The 16,472-nt window shown below is 38.6% G+C and overlaps 1 protein-coding gene across 4 annotated transcripts in view; it reads right to left on the bottom strand.

Moving 5' to 3' along the window:
• Positions 1-9,921: 9,921 nt before the first annotated feature.
• The window catches only part of LOC131685064 (zwei Ig domain protein zig-8-like), a 426,388-nt gene continuing 419,837 nt past the window's right edge, over positions 9,922-16,472 (bottom strand). Inside the window, exons 4-7 of one of the 4 annotated variants that reach the window (XM_058968472.1) lie at positions 11,895-12,105; positions 11,421-11,542; positions 11,145-11,313; positions 9,922-11,012 (exon numbers count right to left, since the gene is read on the bottom strand). In XM_058968472.1, the coding sequence (XP_058824455.1) occupies positions 10,882-11,012; positions 11,145-11,313; positions 11,421-11,542; positions 11,895-12,105 (633 nt within the window). In that variant the 3' untranslated portion in view covers positions 9,922-10,881. Of the gene's footprint in view, positions 11,013-11,144; positions 11,314-11,420; positions 11,549-11,894; positions 12,106-16,472 lie in introns of all 4 variants that reach the window. The other 3 variants (XM_058968473.1, XM_058968470.1, XM_058968471.1) reach the window with 3 other exon arrangements.

Genomic DNA, 16,472 nt, shown 5'->3' on the forward strand with positions numbered 1-16,472 from the left:
ATAATGTGCCCATTTTAAATTTGAGCCGCCATAATGCCACCAAAGTACCATCAAATTTGTGAGTTCAAATCCTTGTTATTCCGTTACAGTTTATTTTAAATGCAAGCAAACTTTATCCTAAATCAATTTGATTATTAAACTTCTGTTAAAGCAGGTATAACCTATTTGTTTCATTTAACCAACTAAACAGTGCTCGCTTAAAGTTTGTTTAGGGTACAAATGTACCCCACAAAACCGTTTACGTTAGTGTTTTGTCATAATTCGGAAAATTTATTATATCTTTTTTTAAAAACAAAATATCGATACATAGTAAGCGAGAAACTTGTGTAAAATTGTATAAGTTCCAACTCTGCCGAATAATAGAATCTGTTATTTGATATAACAAAGCACTATAGCAAAGTAACTAGAAAATGCGCTTGGATCGGTATCGTAATTTTTGCGAAAAAGTGGCAAAACACATTCGTGAATATGATTTGTATATAGTATGCAAGAGGCATCATTTGATTCATCATATTCTGAAGCCCAGGCTCTGGAACATATTTGCTTTATATACACGTACAATGCACCGGCTCTACCTGTTCCTTCGACGCCTTCCTGTTTCATCTTCGTTACTGCATATTGCTGTATTTTTACCGTTTGTGTTGATGTTTGGTGTTCAACAAAGCATCGGAATAAATACACTTTTTGGCCGGTTTTTGAATAATTTTGTTCAAAAGGAAATTTATAATCTTTTCAACGCCGTACAGATGGTCAAAATCGGTTTAAAACTACCGGAGTTATAGTAATATGAAGGAAAAAAGGAATTTTGACGTATTTTAAAGACTTGTTCTATACAAAATGAAATATTACACAATTAAATAGTCACAATACGAATATTTTTAAACAGGTTATTGTTCGAATGATTTTAGAATAAAACTATCCAATTTAATTATAAATTTAATAAAAATTACGCATATTAAAGCGATTTTAGTTCTGGGGTACGAATGTCCAACAAAACCGTTTACATAGAGAAAAAGTCGCTGCGGTCTAAGATTCGGTTTTAAAGTACCTGTCGAAATTTATATTCCATAATAGAAAGTTGAACAGATATTTTCCAATAAATTCCTGTTCACTTGGTTTATCACTAATAATCATGAAAAATAAATCGCAAAGAGATTTTAGATGTGAAACACGTATTGTGCAATGCTCTCTCATGAATGTTCGTTTAAAAAATTAAATAATTCAGGCAGTTTGCGGATCTGAAGAGACGGAATTTTATGCAAGAATGAAAAAATACAATATTTGAGCACCAGAAAATGCGACGAATTCTAGCGATTCACAGGTGCTAACATTTGGTACGATTGTATGTGTTATCAATTCGTACTACAAAGTGTAATTCACTACTACAAAAAGAGACTGCGTTTTGTGTACAGACGCAAACAGCATCAAGAAATGGTTGGGTTGTTTTGTTCAAAACCCGAACCCGAACAACCCCGATAATTTGTAATTTGAAAAACACGAAATCAAACCGAGCCCGAAAGTTCAAAATTTCAAAAACCCGGACTCGACCCGAACCCGAGAATTTAATATTTGAAAACCCGGAACCCGATTCGAACCCGAGAAGTTTAAATTTACAGAACCCGAACCCGAAACCCGTCTTCAGCAAAATTGTTGAAATTGTTATTTTAAACAACTTTGTTGAATATGTAAAGGCTACACAAATGCAATATATTGAGATATAAAAGAAATACCCTCAAACTAGTTCTTTTCAATAAAACTTTTTATTGCAAGCTTCAGAGATTACTTTAAATTACAGCAGAACAGATTTATCAATTATAGAAATATAAGAATAACTTGTTTTAAAAGTTTTCTCTCATGTATAGTAATATATTTCGATATTCTGAATACATGGAGCATGCATGTCTTCAATAAAATAAGTCATGGAATGTCTTCAACAAAGTTTTTTTTTCATTTTGATTATAGAGGCTTTAGGGTCCTTAGGATCTTTTGGTTCTTTTCCAGGTTAGAAAAATTTCTAACCTTATGTGCGGGGGTTGGTTTTCGAACCCAGGTGAGCAGCGTACACCTTGTCGATTTACCACACCCAAAACGTACCCGGTAAGATTCGCTTACATTAATGCAATAAATACGAGCGAAAATTGCAAGCGTTCTGGTAATGTGCAAAAATTGCAAGAAGCTTCCTTGCATGCAATGCAAGAAACAGAAAAAAACGAATTTGCCTATGTATTAGCGATGTATGTGTATTGGTGACCAATATGCGTTAGAAAAAAAAGACTGTTGGCATTGAAAAATGAACCCCGCACAAATAGATCACTATGCAATACTTTATCCACCCAACCATACTACCAGATAGTAATAACTGGATAAAAGTCATATATAAACACTTGCATGATTTCATGATTAATGAAAAAAGTAAAATACGCACTCAGATTTGAACTCAGGCCCTTCCGCATCATAACGCCAACTATAAGCACTGATCTGTCCTTACACATAAAAACAGAACGTTAAAACTCGTACAATCGTCACATCCGCAATTTGATGCCGTCTCGTGTGTAATGAATAAACCACAAAACTGCGCGTGATGATGTTGGTGAGGAATGAATAAAAAGTAGACAGAAATTAAAAACTCGCCATTCGTTGCTATACCAACCAGCATAGGCACGTGAATGTGGTGGTAATCCTTTGACAGTGTGTTGAAGAAACGTATGTACGTATAGCGAGAGATGAAGTGATTTTGTATGCTTGCAAAAATTGCAAGCGGCTTTGACTGCAAAATTGCAAGCGATGCTAACATTATTTGCAAGGGATTGTCGCTTGCAACTATTGCAAGAGATTTTTGTTTTGGGTGCACTACTCTTTTCCCGCCCCATTCAAGTTTTTTTGAAATAGAATTTCCGAAAACATTGCTGAAATCATTAAATGTCGAACTAAATTTGTTTGAACAATAATTGTTTTATATATTCCCTCTATGGGGGATTGATCTCCAAAAATATTTTATAAGAAGAGGTGCTGCTTTACGTTGTACAGTTGACAGTTTCTAATTAGTGTGATCGTTGTCGAAAAAATGTTCTTTGCCATGAAAGCTCACAACTCCAGAAGAATCCTCTTATACAAAATGTTAGTACATCGTTCAATTCATAACTCAAATATACAAATATAGCCACTAACTTGAAATATTGTGAAATCTTTATTATCCTGCCTAGAGACTATTTATATAATTGATAATACACCCAGGTTTTTTTTACGCGGGGGATACGTGCCGCGTTAAAAAAAACCGCGTTAATTGGAAAATCCGCGTAAAAAACCGCGTTAATTCGAAAATCCGCGCAAAAAAAAAAACTCAGCAAAAGACTTGGAAGTATTTTTTTGTGCGGATTTCGTAATTAACACGGTTTTTGCAAAAAATAATGCAAAAGACTTAGAAGATTTTCGGAAAGATGGAAGAGACGGGTCAGGAAGACAATATGGGTATTTTCGGAATGGTATTGACGAGTAGGTGCCAGAAATTGATTTTCGACGTCATTTTGAAATCAAAGATGGCGATTTTCGGTTTAGCGAAATTTGCTATAACCCAATCAATATGAGTATTTTTGGAATGGTCTTGATGAGTAGGTGCCAGAAATAAATAAATCTGCACTTTCCCCGCAAGGTTTTCCATAAAAATTGATTTTTGGTGCCATTTTCAAATCCCAAGCCGCCAGGCTTACGGATTCGCGAGATTCTCTACAACTCAATCAACATGAGTATTTTCGGAATGGTTTTGACGAGTAGCAGACAAACGTCGATGTTTGCCGTTGTCTAGATGGCGACTTCCGGTTTAACGAAATTCTTGCATGAAAAATTTGGGCAATCATCTAAATCACCCTCAAATGTAAGATCTAAGCATAAACCAGCACAATGCAAAATATTTGTATGTGTTCATCCAGGAAAGTGCGGTGAGAATGGAAGAGAGAGAAGAAAGAGACGTATGTGGTGTGAGTTGGTGGTTTGAATTTATTCAAATTTAACATATTGCTTAAATTTAAGTAAATTCAACTGTTTAATTAAAACTATTTGTACTACAATTTCAACTTCCAACTTGATTGGGTTATATCGAATTTCGTGAAATCGGAAATCGCCATCTTGGATTTAAAAATGGCGTCAAAAATCAATTTTTGGAACCTGCTCGTTAAGATCTTTCCAAAAACACTCATATTGATTGGGTTATAGCGAATTTCGCTTAACCGGAAGTCGCCACCTTGGATTTCAAAATGGCGCCAAACATAAATATCTGGTACAGGTCGGACTCGATTATCCGGGGTTCGATTATCCGTGATTCGATTATCCGGGGATAATGATTCGATTATCCGGGTGTTTTGAAAAAAATCAAATTTCAACTATAATGACTTATTATAGTGCTAATTCGATCATTGCAGTCAATAGAACATTTTTTCCGGCAATTAGGGGGGCTAGGGTTAACCTCATTTCAAATTTTAACCTACCTCAAAAATAGTTTATACATGGGTTATTCCGCGCAAAGTGACCTAAAAAAACAAAACTTAGAATCGGCCTTCATGGATTGGAACCAGTTTTGAAGAAATTGTTCATTTAGAACCAATATATAATAACCTAAATTGTTGTGTCTTTAAACAGCCCCTCAGTCCATGGGAACACTGTTAACCGTTATGTGTCCGACGCGGTACCCGGATACCTTGTTAGGTTACAAATAATGAAATTCCGATGTTTTATCCGTAGCTGGAAATTGAAACTTTGTGACCTTAGAACTTCACTAAGTCAAGCTTTTGGGATAAAAATGTTTTTGATATAGTAAGAAGGGAGTGAGGAGGGGCTCCTGAATTTTTTACTATGTCACAGGCTGACGTGGATACCCGGGTACCCCCAAAACTGAAATGCCAATAACTAAGGTAATTTCCAACCGATTTTGATGCTTTTGGGTGTTTTGGATTCAAGAACTCATCCATTTTTAGACTTGGTAAAAATGAATCGGGTTATTTCAACCGGTTCCCAGGAATCCGGATTTCCGGAAGCATGTTCCAGTGCTTGGGTACTATTTGTGAATTTCAATGGAATACTAGCAATATGGGTATCAAAATTCTTGGCATAGCATCGATAGGCTGTATCTCGGGGTATTGGAAACATTTGGTGGTTTCATCCCGGAACGGACATTCCGGAGCAGGTGCCTGTAACGCCGTGAATGGCCATTCTATTCCAATTCCATTTTTCAAACTACTATAGGGTCCCGTAACAATAAATAACAGACTTCTAAGACAATTTGAAGAGTTTTGATACTCATTTTGCTAGGGCATTATTTAAATTTACAAATCATACCCTAGTACTGGAACATTACTCCGGAAAATCCGGATTACCAAGAACCAGATCCATTCCTCCGGTTCAATGTTACAGAATCCAAAAGTAGACCAGTTCCTGAATCTAAAATATCTAAAAGGTCAAAATCGGTTAAAGGAAGCCATAGTTATGAGCATTTTGATTTGTGGGTAGCCGGGTACCCTCGTTGGCCTGTTATAAGTGTTTTTTTTGTTGGACACATAACGGTTAATTTTGACAAATTGTTTAAAAAAATATTTTTCTTCGGATTATATCTCTGGTACTGTTTGCACTAGAATCAACCAGAGAGAATTTTTTTTTAAGATTTGTTTAGGGATTCCAAAAAAATGAAAAGTTTTTAATGCCAATATTGCCAAATATGCAACATTTTAATTTTACACCAATAGTACATTTTTCTCGTAATACATCGGTTACTGTAGGCCACATAAAACGTCATTATACCTACATAGCCCGGTCGGTTTCTGGCTATCTCTTGGGATAATGATGACATGCTTCTCAAGATTCTGTTTGGATACTTTTCAAGATTCTGATAGAAGTTTTCTTAGCATCCCAATGGAATCTATTTCAGAACTTCGATTCAATATTTATCCGTATTTCTACGGTTTTTTCTCTGAATTTTGATGCAGGATTCTAGAGAAAAGCTTCTTAAATGTCTAGTGGAATCTTTCTCAAGATAGAATTGCGATGAAGATTATGCTTTATTCCAGATACTGATAGAATCATGGTCCTATTATCATTGGAATCCGGTGTAATGTTCTGATGAATATCCTGCTTTGAGTTCCAGTGGACTTTGACACAAACAATATTGCTCTTCTCCCATTATCCCCTTCAATAGATGATTTCTGCTCAGAATTCCAATAGCATCTTTAACCCGTTCGTGCCCTTCTGGTTGATGAACAACCATGTTTCTATATGACTATAACTTTTGGTTTACACAACGTCAAGTAAGGCTGCGACTAAGATCTTTCATTTGAGCACTAAAAGTTATAAATATTAGCATTAGAACAGAAGTTATTACAATTAATCTGATTGGGTTTTGCTGAAGCAGTGCTGCCAGGGATAGTTTCTGTTAATGGCGAAAATGAAATTTTGGAATATTTTCTTACCCTGGGAATATTATTGAAAACTGCTAAAACTTTCTAATTTAGATTGCCCTCAATTACCTTTTTTATGCAATTGCACTAGATCGAAAGGTAAATATTGAGCAGCTGCAAAAGAAGCACCTATCTTTCTTAAACCAGGTTTTTCGTGTTTCTTGACGCCAATAGTTTTAAGGAAAAATAGTGTTGGGACCCTATACGCGGTAGAAAAAAGTTGGTCAAGAAATGGTTAACGAGATTCTGAAAAGAGACCCGGCCGTCACTGGAGGTGATTTCAATTCTTGGGTAGCTCAAGCAAAGATGGATGATATGCCATGCAAAGAGGGCGCCAGCAGTACTTCTCGCTGATGCGCACGGGAACCTGGTAGTCCTTCGCTAGTGACAAGTACACTCAAAACTAGGCCGTAATACCTTTACGGTAATAAGAAAAAAATGCTCTAATAGTAAGACGTTTTATGCTAAAACGGTCTCAACAAAAAATTACCCAAACGGCAATACCAACACATTCAAATCTTCTCTGCGTCGCACTCATGTTTCATCGATTCTGATTCTTATTCAATTAATATTAACGCGTCGGATTGTCTGGAAGTGTGTAGCACTTCGCTTTTCATTGTATTGCTCTTCAAGCGGAGTAAACTTAATGGGGATATAGAAGACGTTCGATTTTTCTACACGGCACATTCTGCATTTGAAAATCGGCTCACACTCGGCTAGCTTCAAAGCACAGTCAGAAAAAATGACTCGTAATAGTGGTGGGGTACTTCGACCGGTGTTAAATTGAAATTTCTTTTCTATCACGGACGTTAACAGCAAGATAGCGACTGCACAAAACACGAACAGTCCTTCCCGTCATTTACGGGAAGCAAGATCTATGGTTTGGATCCACGTGTCCGAACCGAGGGTCCGGATCCAGACACTTGTCTGGATCTAAGCACCAAGTCTGGGCCTGGTTTAGGTCCGCACTTGGAAAGGGGATGGGCTAGATCCAGGTACTGGTCCGGATCCGGTTACTGGTCCAGATCCGGATTTGGGAACTGGTCTGGATCCGAGAACTGGTCCGGATCGGGAACTGTGTCGGATCTGGCAACTAGGCCGGATCCGGAAACTGCCTAAATTTTTTTTTCGCTATCCAACCTACCCAGTAAAAAAATCCGTAATTCGGGCTGGTTTCTGCCAATATTGGGGTAGATTCCAGCCTGAATTTGGTTGGATATCCGCCAGGATTCCGGTTGATTTGACCCGATACTAACACTATCATAGAAATCGACCGAATTATCCTACATGCGAACAGAGCCGAGGTTAACACATACTGAAAAAATGTTTGGTTGTGTGATACACATACATGAACAGCAACCGAAATTCGTCATTCCACCGTTTACTACCATTGCGGGAATATTTGTATTTGTATAAAAAAGTCCAACTGACAATTTGTCTTAATGAACTATACTAAACTAAGGTAAACTAAACATAATTAAAATAATGACAATACACGACGCCGAAACTGCGAAGAGTTCATGACGTAGTCAAAAATTTCAGCAAACTCGTTGAAGCGACGACTCATTGCTAAAATTGGACTATTTGTAGCGTAGTTAGTGCTGCGCATTTCAGAATGCAGTAGGGCTCGAGGGCGAAGAGAGCGGGTAGGCGCGTAGAGGTTGATTTGCGCTAGTAGCTCAGGATCATCATATTCAGCCAGCAGAATCTTTGACATGAAGGTAGCTTGCGCTGCATGTCTCCGGCGTGTTAAAGTATTAAGTCCTAAAAGACGACAACGGTCCTCGTACGGTGGCAGGTTTAATGGATCGTTCCACGGTAATTCGCGTAACGCATATCGTATGAATTTACGCTGGACTGCTTCGATCCTAAGGCTCCACGTAGCTTGATAAGGGCACCAAACGACGTTTGCAAATTCCAACTGCGAGCGCACCAATGAGCAATAAAGAGCCTTGAAACATAGGGGATCCCGAAATTCGTTGGATATTTTGAAAATAAATCCTAGCAATCGATTAGCTTTGTCGATGGTCGCTGAGACGTGATGAGTATACGTTAGCTTTTCATCAAGAACGACTCCTAGATCCTTCACGTGGTCAACGCGTTGTAGCTGAGTTCCTGCGATGTTATAGTTGAAGGTAAGCATATTTCTCGTTCGATAATAGCTGATGACAAAACATTTTGCAACGCTAAGGACCATCATGTTTCTTACACACCAGCTATAAAAGGTGTCAATAAGATGCTGTATTGCGGGAATATGAGTTTAATACCGCAATGCGAAATCAGTTACCTCGGAAAATCTAAGCCCTGGGTAATCGAGTTTGACTTGTATTGCAAAAGACACACCTTATTAAAAAGTTTATCTTAGAATTCTTGTACAAATAGCTATAAACAACTGATACATATCATTAACTCGTTACCAATATGAATAATAAATGAAAACCAACTGAAAATACAAATCACACCCTGAAAGTCTGAAAAATCGACTAGTGCCAAAATAGGTACATTTACATTTACCATAATAGGAAAATTTATCCTGGTCATTTTATTTCCAATTTCTCTACGAATGAAGCTTAAATTCATGAAATAACGCAAAAAAAGTTTGATTCGATTATCCGGGGTGAGATTTTTTTTCAAATCCCCGGATAATCGAGTCCGACCTGTACCTACTCTTCAAGACCATTCCGACAATACCCATATTGCATGGGTTGTAGGGAATTTCCGCTAAACCGGATGTCGCCATCTTGGATTTCAAAATGGCGTCAAAAATCAATTTCTGGCGCCTACTTTTCAAGACCATTCCGAAAATACCCATATTGATTGGGTTATAGCAAATTTCGCTAAACCGGAAGTCGCCATCTTTGATTTCAAAATGGCGTCAAAAATCAATTTCTGGTGCCTACTCTTCAAGTCCATTCCGAAAATACCCATATTTTTGGGGGTGCGGGCCATAAGGAATCTTCCAGACCCGTCTCTTCCATCTTTCCGAAGATCTTCTAAGTCTTTTGCATTCAAAAGGATTTATTTTTTGCAAAAATCGTGTTAATGGCGAAATTCGCGCAAAATGAAAACTGCCAAAATTCTTCTAAGTTCTTTGCATTTAAAAGGACTTAGAAATTTTTTTCAGAAAAAAGTCTAAGTCTTTTGCAGTCAAAAGGAATATTTTTGCAAAAACCGCGTTAATTGGAAAATCCGCGTAAAAAAACCGCGTAAATTGGAAAAACCGCGTGAAAACGGGAGAAACTAATCAGATTTCCAAATCGAAATTCCTTTTTTATTTCGATTATAGAAGTTTTACCCTTATGGTCAATCACCAGTTTTCGGGTTAGAAAAACCTCTTTGGAAAAATCTTGTACTGAGCTGCGTACAAGGCAATCGATTTATCAAATATGCTACGCTCGCCCCCGTTTATTTCCTATATGATTTTAAAAACTGATAAAATCGTCAAATCGAAACTTTTATTCGAGGTATTGTATTAAAAAAAATTATTTTCAAGGCCGCACTCCGATTTGCACATAACATTAAAATTATTGTTCTTTTTAAACAATCTTCGGGATTAGAATGTATACAATTGTAAAAATAAATTGTTTGCAATCATGGTGCTGTTTTCAAAGAAAAGCACAATCAAACACCGTGCAATCGCCACATGACAAGAATTGAACAACTATCGGTAAATTTTCGTATCACATCAAGCGTCCTCTCACCTAGCTACGTACTGATTGAACCAAACTCCAAATCAATTGAAATCCCACCAATCAGAATAATATTACAGCCCTACCCTCCCATCCACCGAATACACATACCTACACGCGAGAACAATCATTCTACCTGCCGCACGCTTCAGTGAACCAACCCGAGTAAAAAGGGGACCCTTATTGGTAATTTCAATTTAATTAATCAATCCAATATATCGTTTCGGCGTATAATTCAACCTTTGTTTAGCGATTTTAATTCGATTTTACAACTGATTAAAATGATAAACTAATTATCAACCAACATGTGCGAGTTTTCACTCGTTTCACTTTGATCCGCGAACACTTACACACGCACACCACCACCACCATTGACAGGTCGCACTCCTCAGCCACACTCCGTTCGAATTGTAATGTACATGTATATATAAAAATCTGTTTTTTAATAATTAACCTAACTCTTCAACTATTAGATTTTTGACACATCTAAACGGATGTTCAACAGATCACCTTCTGCTTCTATGTTTACCCACGGAAACGTTCCCCGTGATCCCTTTCTCGTGTATGTTACCCTAGATTTGAAGTGGTGGAGATACTGTTGTTTGTCTAGTTTATCGGTTTTTCTTTGTTTTTTTTTGTTTGGTGAAATTTAGTTCTGTTTTCGTTTCTCATATTGGTGACTGTACAAAAGTTTGACGGTGAAAGTATAGTAGGAGATTAGATGACGATAGCGACGGTTTTTCTAGAAATTACTACGTCAACAGATGCTTCCACCGGATGCTGTGATGATAGTAGAGTAGTATACAGGACAGCACAAACACCACTAAGCTCGGTCCGGCCAGGATGGTCGACATGCCGTGATGCATTGCCGCTGGGTGTTCTCCTGAAACGAGGGGGAACACAACACTAGTAGGAGCGAAACATGGTGGATTTGTTTTTCCATGTTCGGGAAAAACTCGTCTCAGCTTGACCGGGACCAGAGATGAAACATATGTGACATGCAACTGATACCTACCATTCAGTATGTGCACCCGGACCGAGGCCGGATTGGCATTGGAGGGTTCGCATGTGTACAATCCGGAATCGCTGGCTATCGCTTTCTGCACCAGCAAACGGCTGGAGGTCAGCACACCCTTCTCCGTCACCAGCGAGATTCCGCCTCGGGGCGAATCGAAGTTGATATCCTAGTGGTTGAAGAGAGGAGAAACAAAAGCAGGGCCAAAACGTTTGAACAGGATATGTGCTAGACCCCACACAGGGACAGCCGCGTGTCGTGTTATTTTCTACTTACATCCCGATTGTGCTTCCAGATGACGGCTGGCGGGGGTTCCGGAGCGTACTTGACGATACAGGTGAGATTTATCGTCGAGCCTCGATTAATAAATAAATCAGGTCCACCGTTAATCTCTGTCACTGGTTCTTGACGTGGAAGTTGACCTCCCCCGGGGGATGGACGCGGTGCGATAGCATGCCGGGACGGTCGATGGTCCGGTGTCCGATTGATGAATGCGTGCAAATAGAGTGAGGAGATCGAGCGAGAATAATGAGAAACAGTAGGGTTTGCGGTTCAGGAGCTAATCATAATGTGATTGGATCACACAGCGTGGCATTACTTAAATTTACCGAAAATACACAAGAGTGAGTGTTAATCAAAGTTGAAAGTTGTTTTTTTTCTCTAGAACATGTGTTCCGTACTTCGAAGTTTTGAAAAAAAATCTATCAAAATAATATATGTTTTAAACAAATATTTCTGGTACAAACTCACCTACTACCGTAAGATAGACAAAGTGCCCGACCGGTGGCGTCGTGGATATCTGGCACTCGTAGATACCGGAATCCTTCCGCTGGGCGTACCGAATCCGCAGGGTCCACTCCTCGGTGTGTGGCGAATGCATAGCTTCGAAACGCTGGTCCGAGGTGTACGTGTACCGGCCCACCGTCAGCAGGTGGATGTCCCGATGGCGAACCCAGGAGACCTGAAATGTAGAGTAAAAAGAACAGTAGTATGCATCAGAGATAATTTCCCTCGTGGTGTACACAAGTGTCTTAAAATCTAACGCATCTGCTAAAAATTAAACCGCTATCTTAATTCCTCGTTTGTGAAACGCCCGGAGTCAAATTACTGCGGGTTCGTTGTACCAAACTGGAGTTGATTGTTGGTTTATTTTTTTCCCGCTTCCCATCTTGATCCTGGCTCATCACTGTAATCCCGGCTTGTTTAATTCCTTTTCCTTGAACCGGTACTCGCTTTGTGATGTCTTAATTAAAAATCGACAATAACGTTAAGCTTTATTTTCATTTGTTAACCGCTGCAGAACTGCCTTACACTTGCTCATCCGTTGCGCCGCTAAATACTCCCACCATGCCGGTTTATATTAACGGTGTATGTATGTTTTTGTTTCTGCGACGGGGCTTCCGGGGAGATACTACCGTAAGATTACGGAACGGTTTGGCAGTTGAATCAACCGACGATAGGATCTTAATTGGCACTCAAAGAACGTCTTTATTTCAGAGCCTAATCTTTCCATCTCCCGCCCTACGCGACTGCCATTCAGTTAGTCGGCGATTTCCAGAGTCGGATGTGTGTGTGTGTGGCTTTGCTTTAACATCAAAGCTTCACATTTTCCCGCTAGCTGCGCTACGGTGGGGGAAAATATCACCCTAGTCGCTCGGAGCGGTCGACGGAATTATCGGTGAGTGAAAGGAAAAACCTGCTTTGTTGATTCGATTGACAGGCTTCTTTATTGGGAAACTTCCCCGGGGTTCGTTTAGGTTGTGACAAAAGGCATGTCGATAAGCTTTGCCGGTGTATTGATATGTGTAAATATTGTGTCTTATCGGTGTCGGGAGTAGAGATACGAAGGCTTTGGCAATTTCAAGCATAATACATATTAGGAAAATAGTTGGCCAGTTGTTTCACTAGCATCAAGCGATCAAGGGATAGCAAGAAAGAGAATGTTATAACAAATCGACTACTAGAGTAAACTGTAAAGACGGTTAGAGTTCCCATAATATTGTCCAACCGGTCGTCTACCGGTTGTCCGTTAACTATCAGGATTTAAAAACTGAAGAAAGTGGTTTTTGCACGTAAAAAATATTCTCAAATTCATGATCGGAATGAATTCTGGAACAATCACGTACAGTAGCGGACATAAAAAATGCACCAAGCCAATATTTTGCTTTCATATTAATTTGTCACTGTATTTAAAATGCAGTTTAATAAAAGTGCAGGTGTGTCTGGAAGTTGACGGCGGTAATCCTAACTGATCTTAAAGTGTGCAACCATTCATCTCATTCTAATATATGTTTACTGCCCATAAAAGCATAAGAGTCCCATGTTGAAAAACAGCAAACCGAGAAAAACGCTGTTCAAGATTGTCCCATCCATTGAGCCAAATGGATGGGACAACCATGCTTTGGTATTTTTTAAATAATTTTTAAAACAAACCCGGTAATCTTATTTGTGCAGTGTGATTCAGTGGTGATACGGAATACAATCCAACGGATAACTCATTTTCGACAAAAATACACAGAGTCCCATGTTGCTTTTATGGGCAGTTTAGTTGTGGTAAAAAATCATACGATTTTAAAATCGGGGTGGACAAAAAATACACCAAACTGCTAAATGTAAAAATGAAGAATTTAATCATAAGTTATTTTTTTAAAAATTCCATTATCTAAGTTTAGAACTTTGATTTGATTACCGTTTGTGTAGCGGGCTGGCAAAAAATTATCCAGAGTAGTAAGACGATCAATTGGTATTTTTTCCCATTCTTGCACGTTTTGTTCTATAAGATCATACGGATTCTTAAACTTACAAACACGAATTCGGCCATCTTACATGTTGTTGACGGCATATGCATTCCATTGTGATCTCTAGCAGATCTTTATAAACCGGAGCAGTCAAAGTGTCCTAAATGAGACATATTGGTCAAACTTCGTGTTGACTGAAGCATCATCAATTTGTCACTTATTGGCTAAAGGATATTTAAACTATTTTATGATTTTACCTTAAACCATGACACTTCCGCCGCCATGTTTAACCAGAATCTGGTATCTGGGGCTATATCGATGCCCCGCACGTATCTGCTGCCCCCTGATGAAAATAAAATGAATTTACTTTCATCAGACCAAAGACCATTTTGCTAGGCAGAATTTATCCAATGTTAGAATCATTTAACAAACTCAAACGGGCTTTCCGATTTTGAAGTGGAATATTGATGTCTCTGTTTCAAAATTTTTGCTCGGAATTTTACCCGAGTTTTTTAACGTGAATATCTGCTGTTGTACTGAATGAAATCATTATATTTTTGCGATTATTGGAAACATGCACAACAATTTTGTTATTAATTTTGTTGAATGTACAATTGTTGAAAATAGCGAAAATAATGGATTTCGTAGCAGCTGTTATTATCTGAACCATGATTGGTCTGTACAAGTCGCTTACAATCAAGCCAGACTAGTTTCACCTGTTTCACGATGGAAGTAGACTACTTTTGTTCGATAGCCGGCCTTTTTGGCTTCGAATGTAAACTGAACCAGGTACAAAAACGGTGCTCGAATGCGGCATCAGCACGTCCTGTAGGTCGAATCCATCGTTTACTGAGAAAGGGTCACTACGCTGAGCGTGTCGCTGCCGGAGCATCCGTCTGTCTTGCAGCATGATGGAATATCTACCCGCCAAAGTGATGGAGATTTTACTGCCAGCGCTGCCCGTGATAACAATTAGACCAGGATCATCCCCTGTCATCTGCAGTTGACGCACCAAAGTTTAAGTAAAGTGATGGGTAGACCGAAATGTGCGGTATCTGGTTGTTCCAGCTCCAGAAATGGTCCGTCATCTTTGTCATTCTTCCGGATAAATGCTGTAAGCAGATCATTCAAAGTAGTTTGAAATACAGATAAGTATATGCCTGGGTAAGATTTTGCTGCAATCCTTCTCTCAGCAAAAATAGCGTTATTTGCACCCTGCATTTCCGGGATACAGATTTTCTTAATCTACAAAATAAATCACAATTCAAATTGATTTCACGAACTTGCATTAACAAATTTTAATCTTAGGTTATATCTCCATGTTCACCCATCTCATTTTCCCGGTAAAAAAAACTTTCTGCAACCGAATGTGCAACCAATGATGTTCATCGTATGGAAGATGAGAATACGAATTTAACGTTGCATATGAAATGAAAGTGAATGAAAGTCCGAGGGATCATTCGGTTCCATGTATTTGTAAGAAATCTCCTGCAACCGTCAACTCAAATAGAACCGTCAAGCATGGCCACGATTATTGCAGAGATATTGCAAAAATCACTCTTGTTTTCCTCCCAATTTTCCGTGTAAACGATTTGTTTTACTCCCAATGCTAACGTCAAAATGGCACGCAGCTGGATAAATCTATGTGTTTTGACAGCTAGCAGTAGCATTTTGATTTCTCGCTCTTTGAAAGTGCAGAGTCCAGATTGGTGTGAAGTGCGCTATAATAACAGAAAACTGTGGAGTTCTGTTCAGTTTTAAAAATCTGCAGCACATTGAAAATCTGTATAACACAGAATCTGTGCACCTGGAATGCCTGCAATCAGTGTTGCAAAGTATTTTGAATCAAAATCTGGCACAATCGAAAAAATGTCTAGAAAACTCTGGCAGACGTTATCTTACGATAAGAAGGCAGACGGTATCTTACGATGGTAGATCTTGTGCGCAACTTACTTGGGCTCAATTAATAATCGTGCCAACCCGAAAAAGAAGCACTTATCAGTTAAAATCTCTATTGTAGAAGCGAAAAATTATATCTTAGAATAAAATTACTTCTATGCTTCCAATTTTTCGTTTTGTTGGACTTTCATTGCGATACTTGTTGGATCCGAAAGACAGTTGTCTCGGCTGTGACAACGAAATAACAACAGCCAGTTCAGTCCTCATTTGCGGTAGGGATACCCACTTTTTATTTATATGCCTCTGAAATTGCAAGATACTACTTTTCCGATATCTGGTGATTCAGAATTAGGGATCGACTAATTTGCATCTCTGAATGCTCAGAAATTTACTACTAAAAATCTATACATAGTAATCCGTTGTCAGGACCTGAATCCGAGTCTTTTTCAATCCATTTTAAAGAGGTTTTTTTCACCAATTTAAGAACTCATCAGGTTGCGAATCCAAATATCCAATCTCAAGGGGCTGGTGTCCATTAGAAGGTAGATGTTACTTTTTTTGCATCGCACAAAACCCAAACTAGAGGACGCGTGGCATCCGGCGGCAGAAGCCAAGAATTCACCCATACTACTTTATTGTTCAAAGAGACGAATTGCTTTAGTTTTACACTTCTGAATGTCTGAGAAAATCT

This window comes from Topomyia yanbarensis, chromosome 2, assembly GCF_030247195.1.
Source record: "Topomyia yanbarensis strain Yona2022 chromosome 2, ASM3024719v1, whole genome shotgun sequence".
NCBI classification, from domain to species: domain Eukaryota; kingdom Metazoa; phylum Arthropoda; class Insecta; order Diptera; family Culicidae; genus Topomyia; species Topomyia yanbarensis.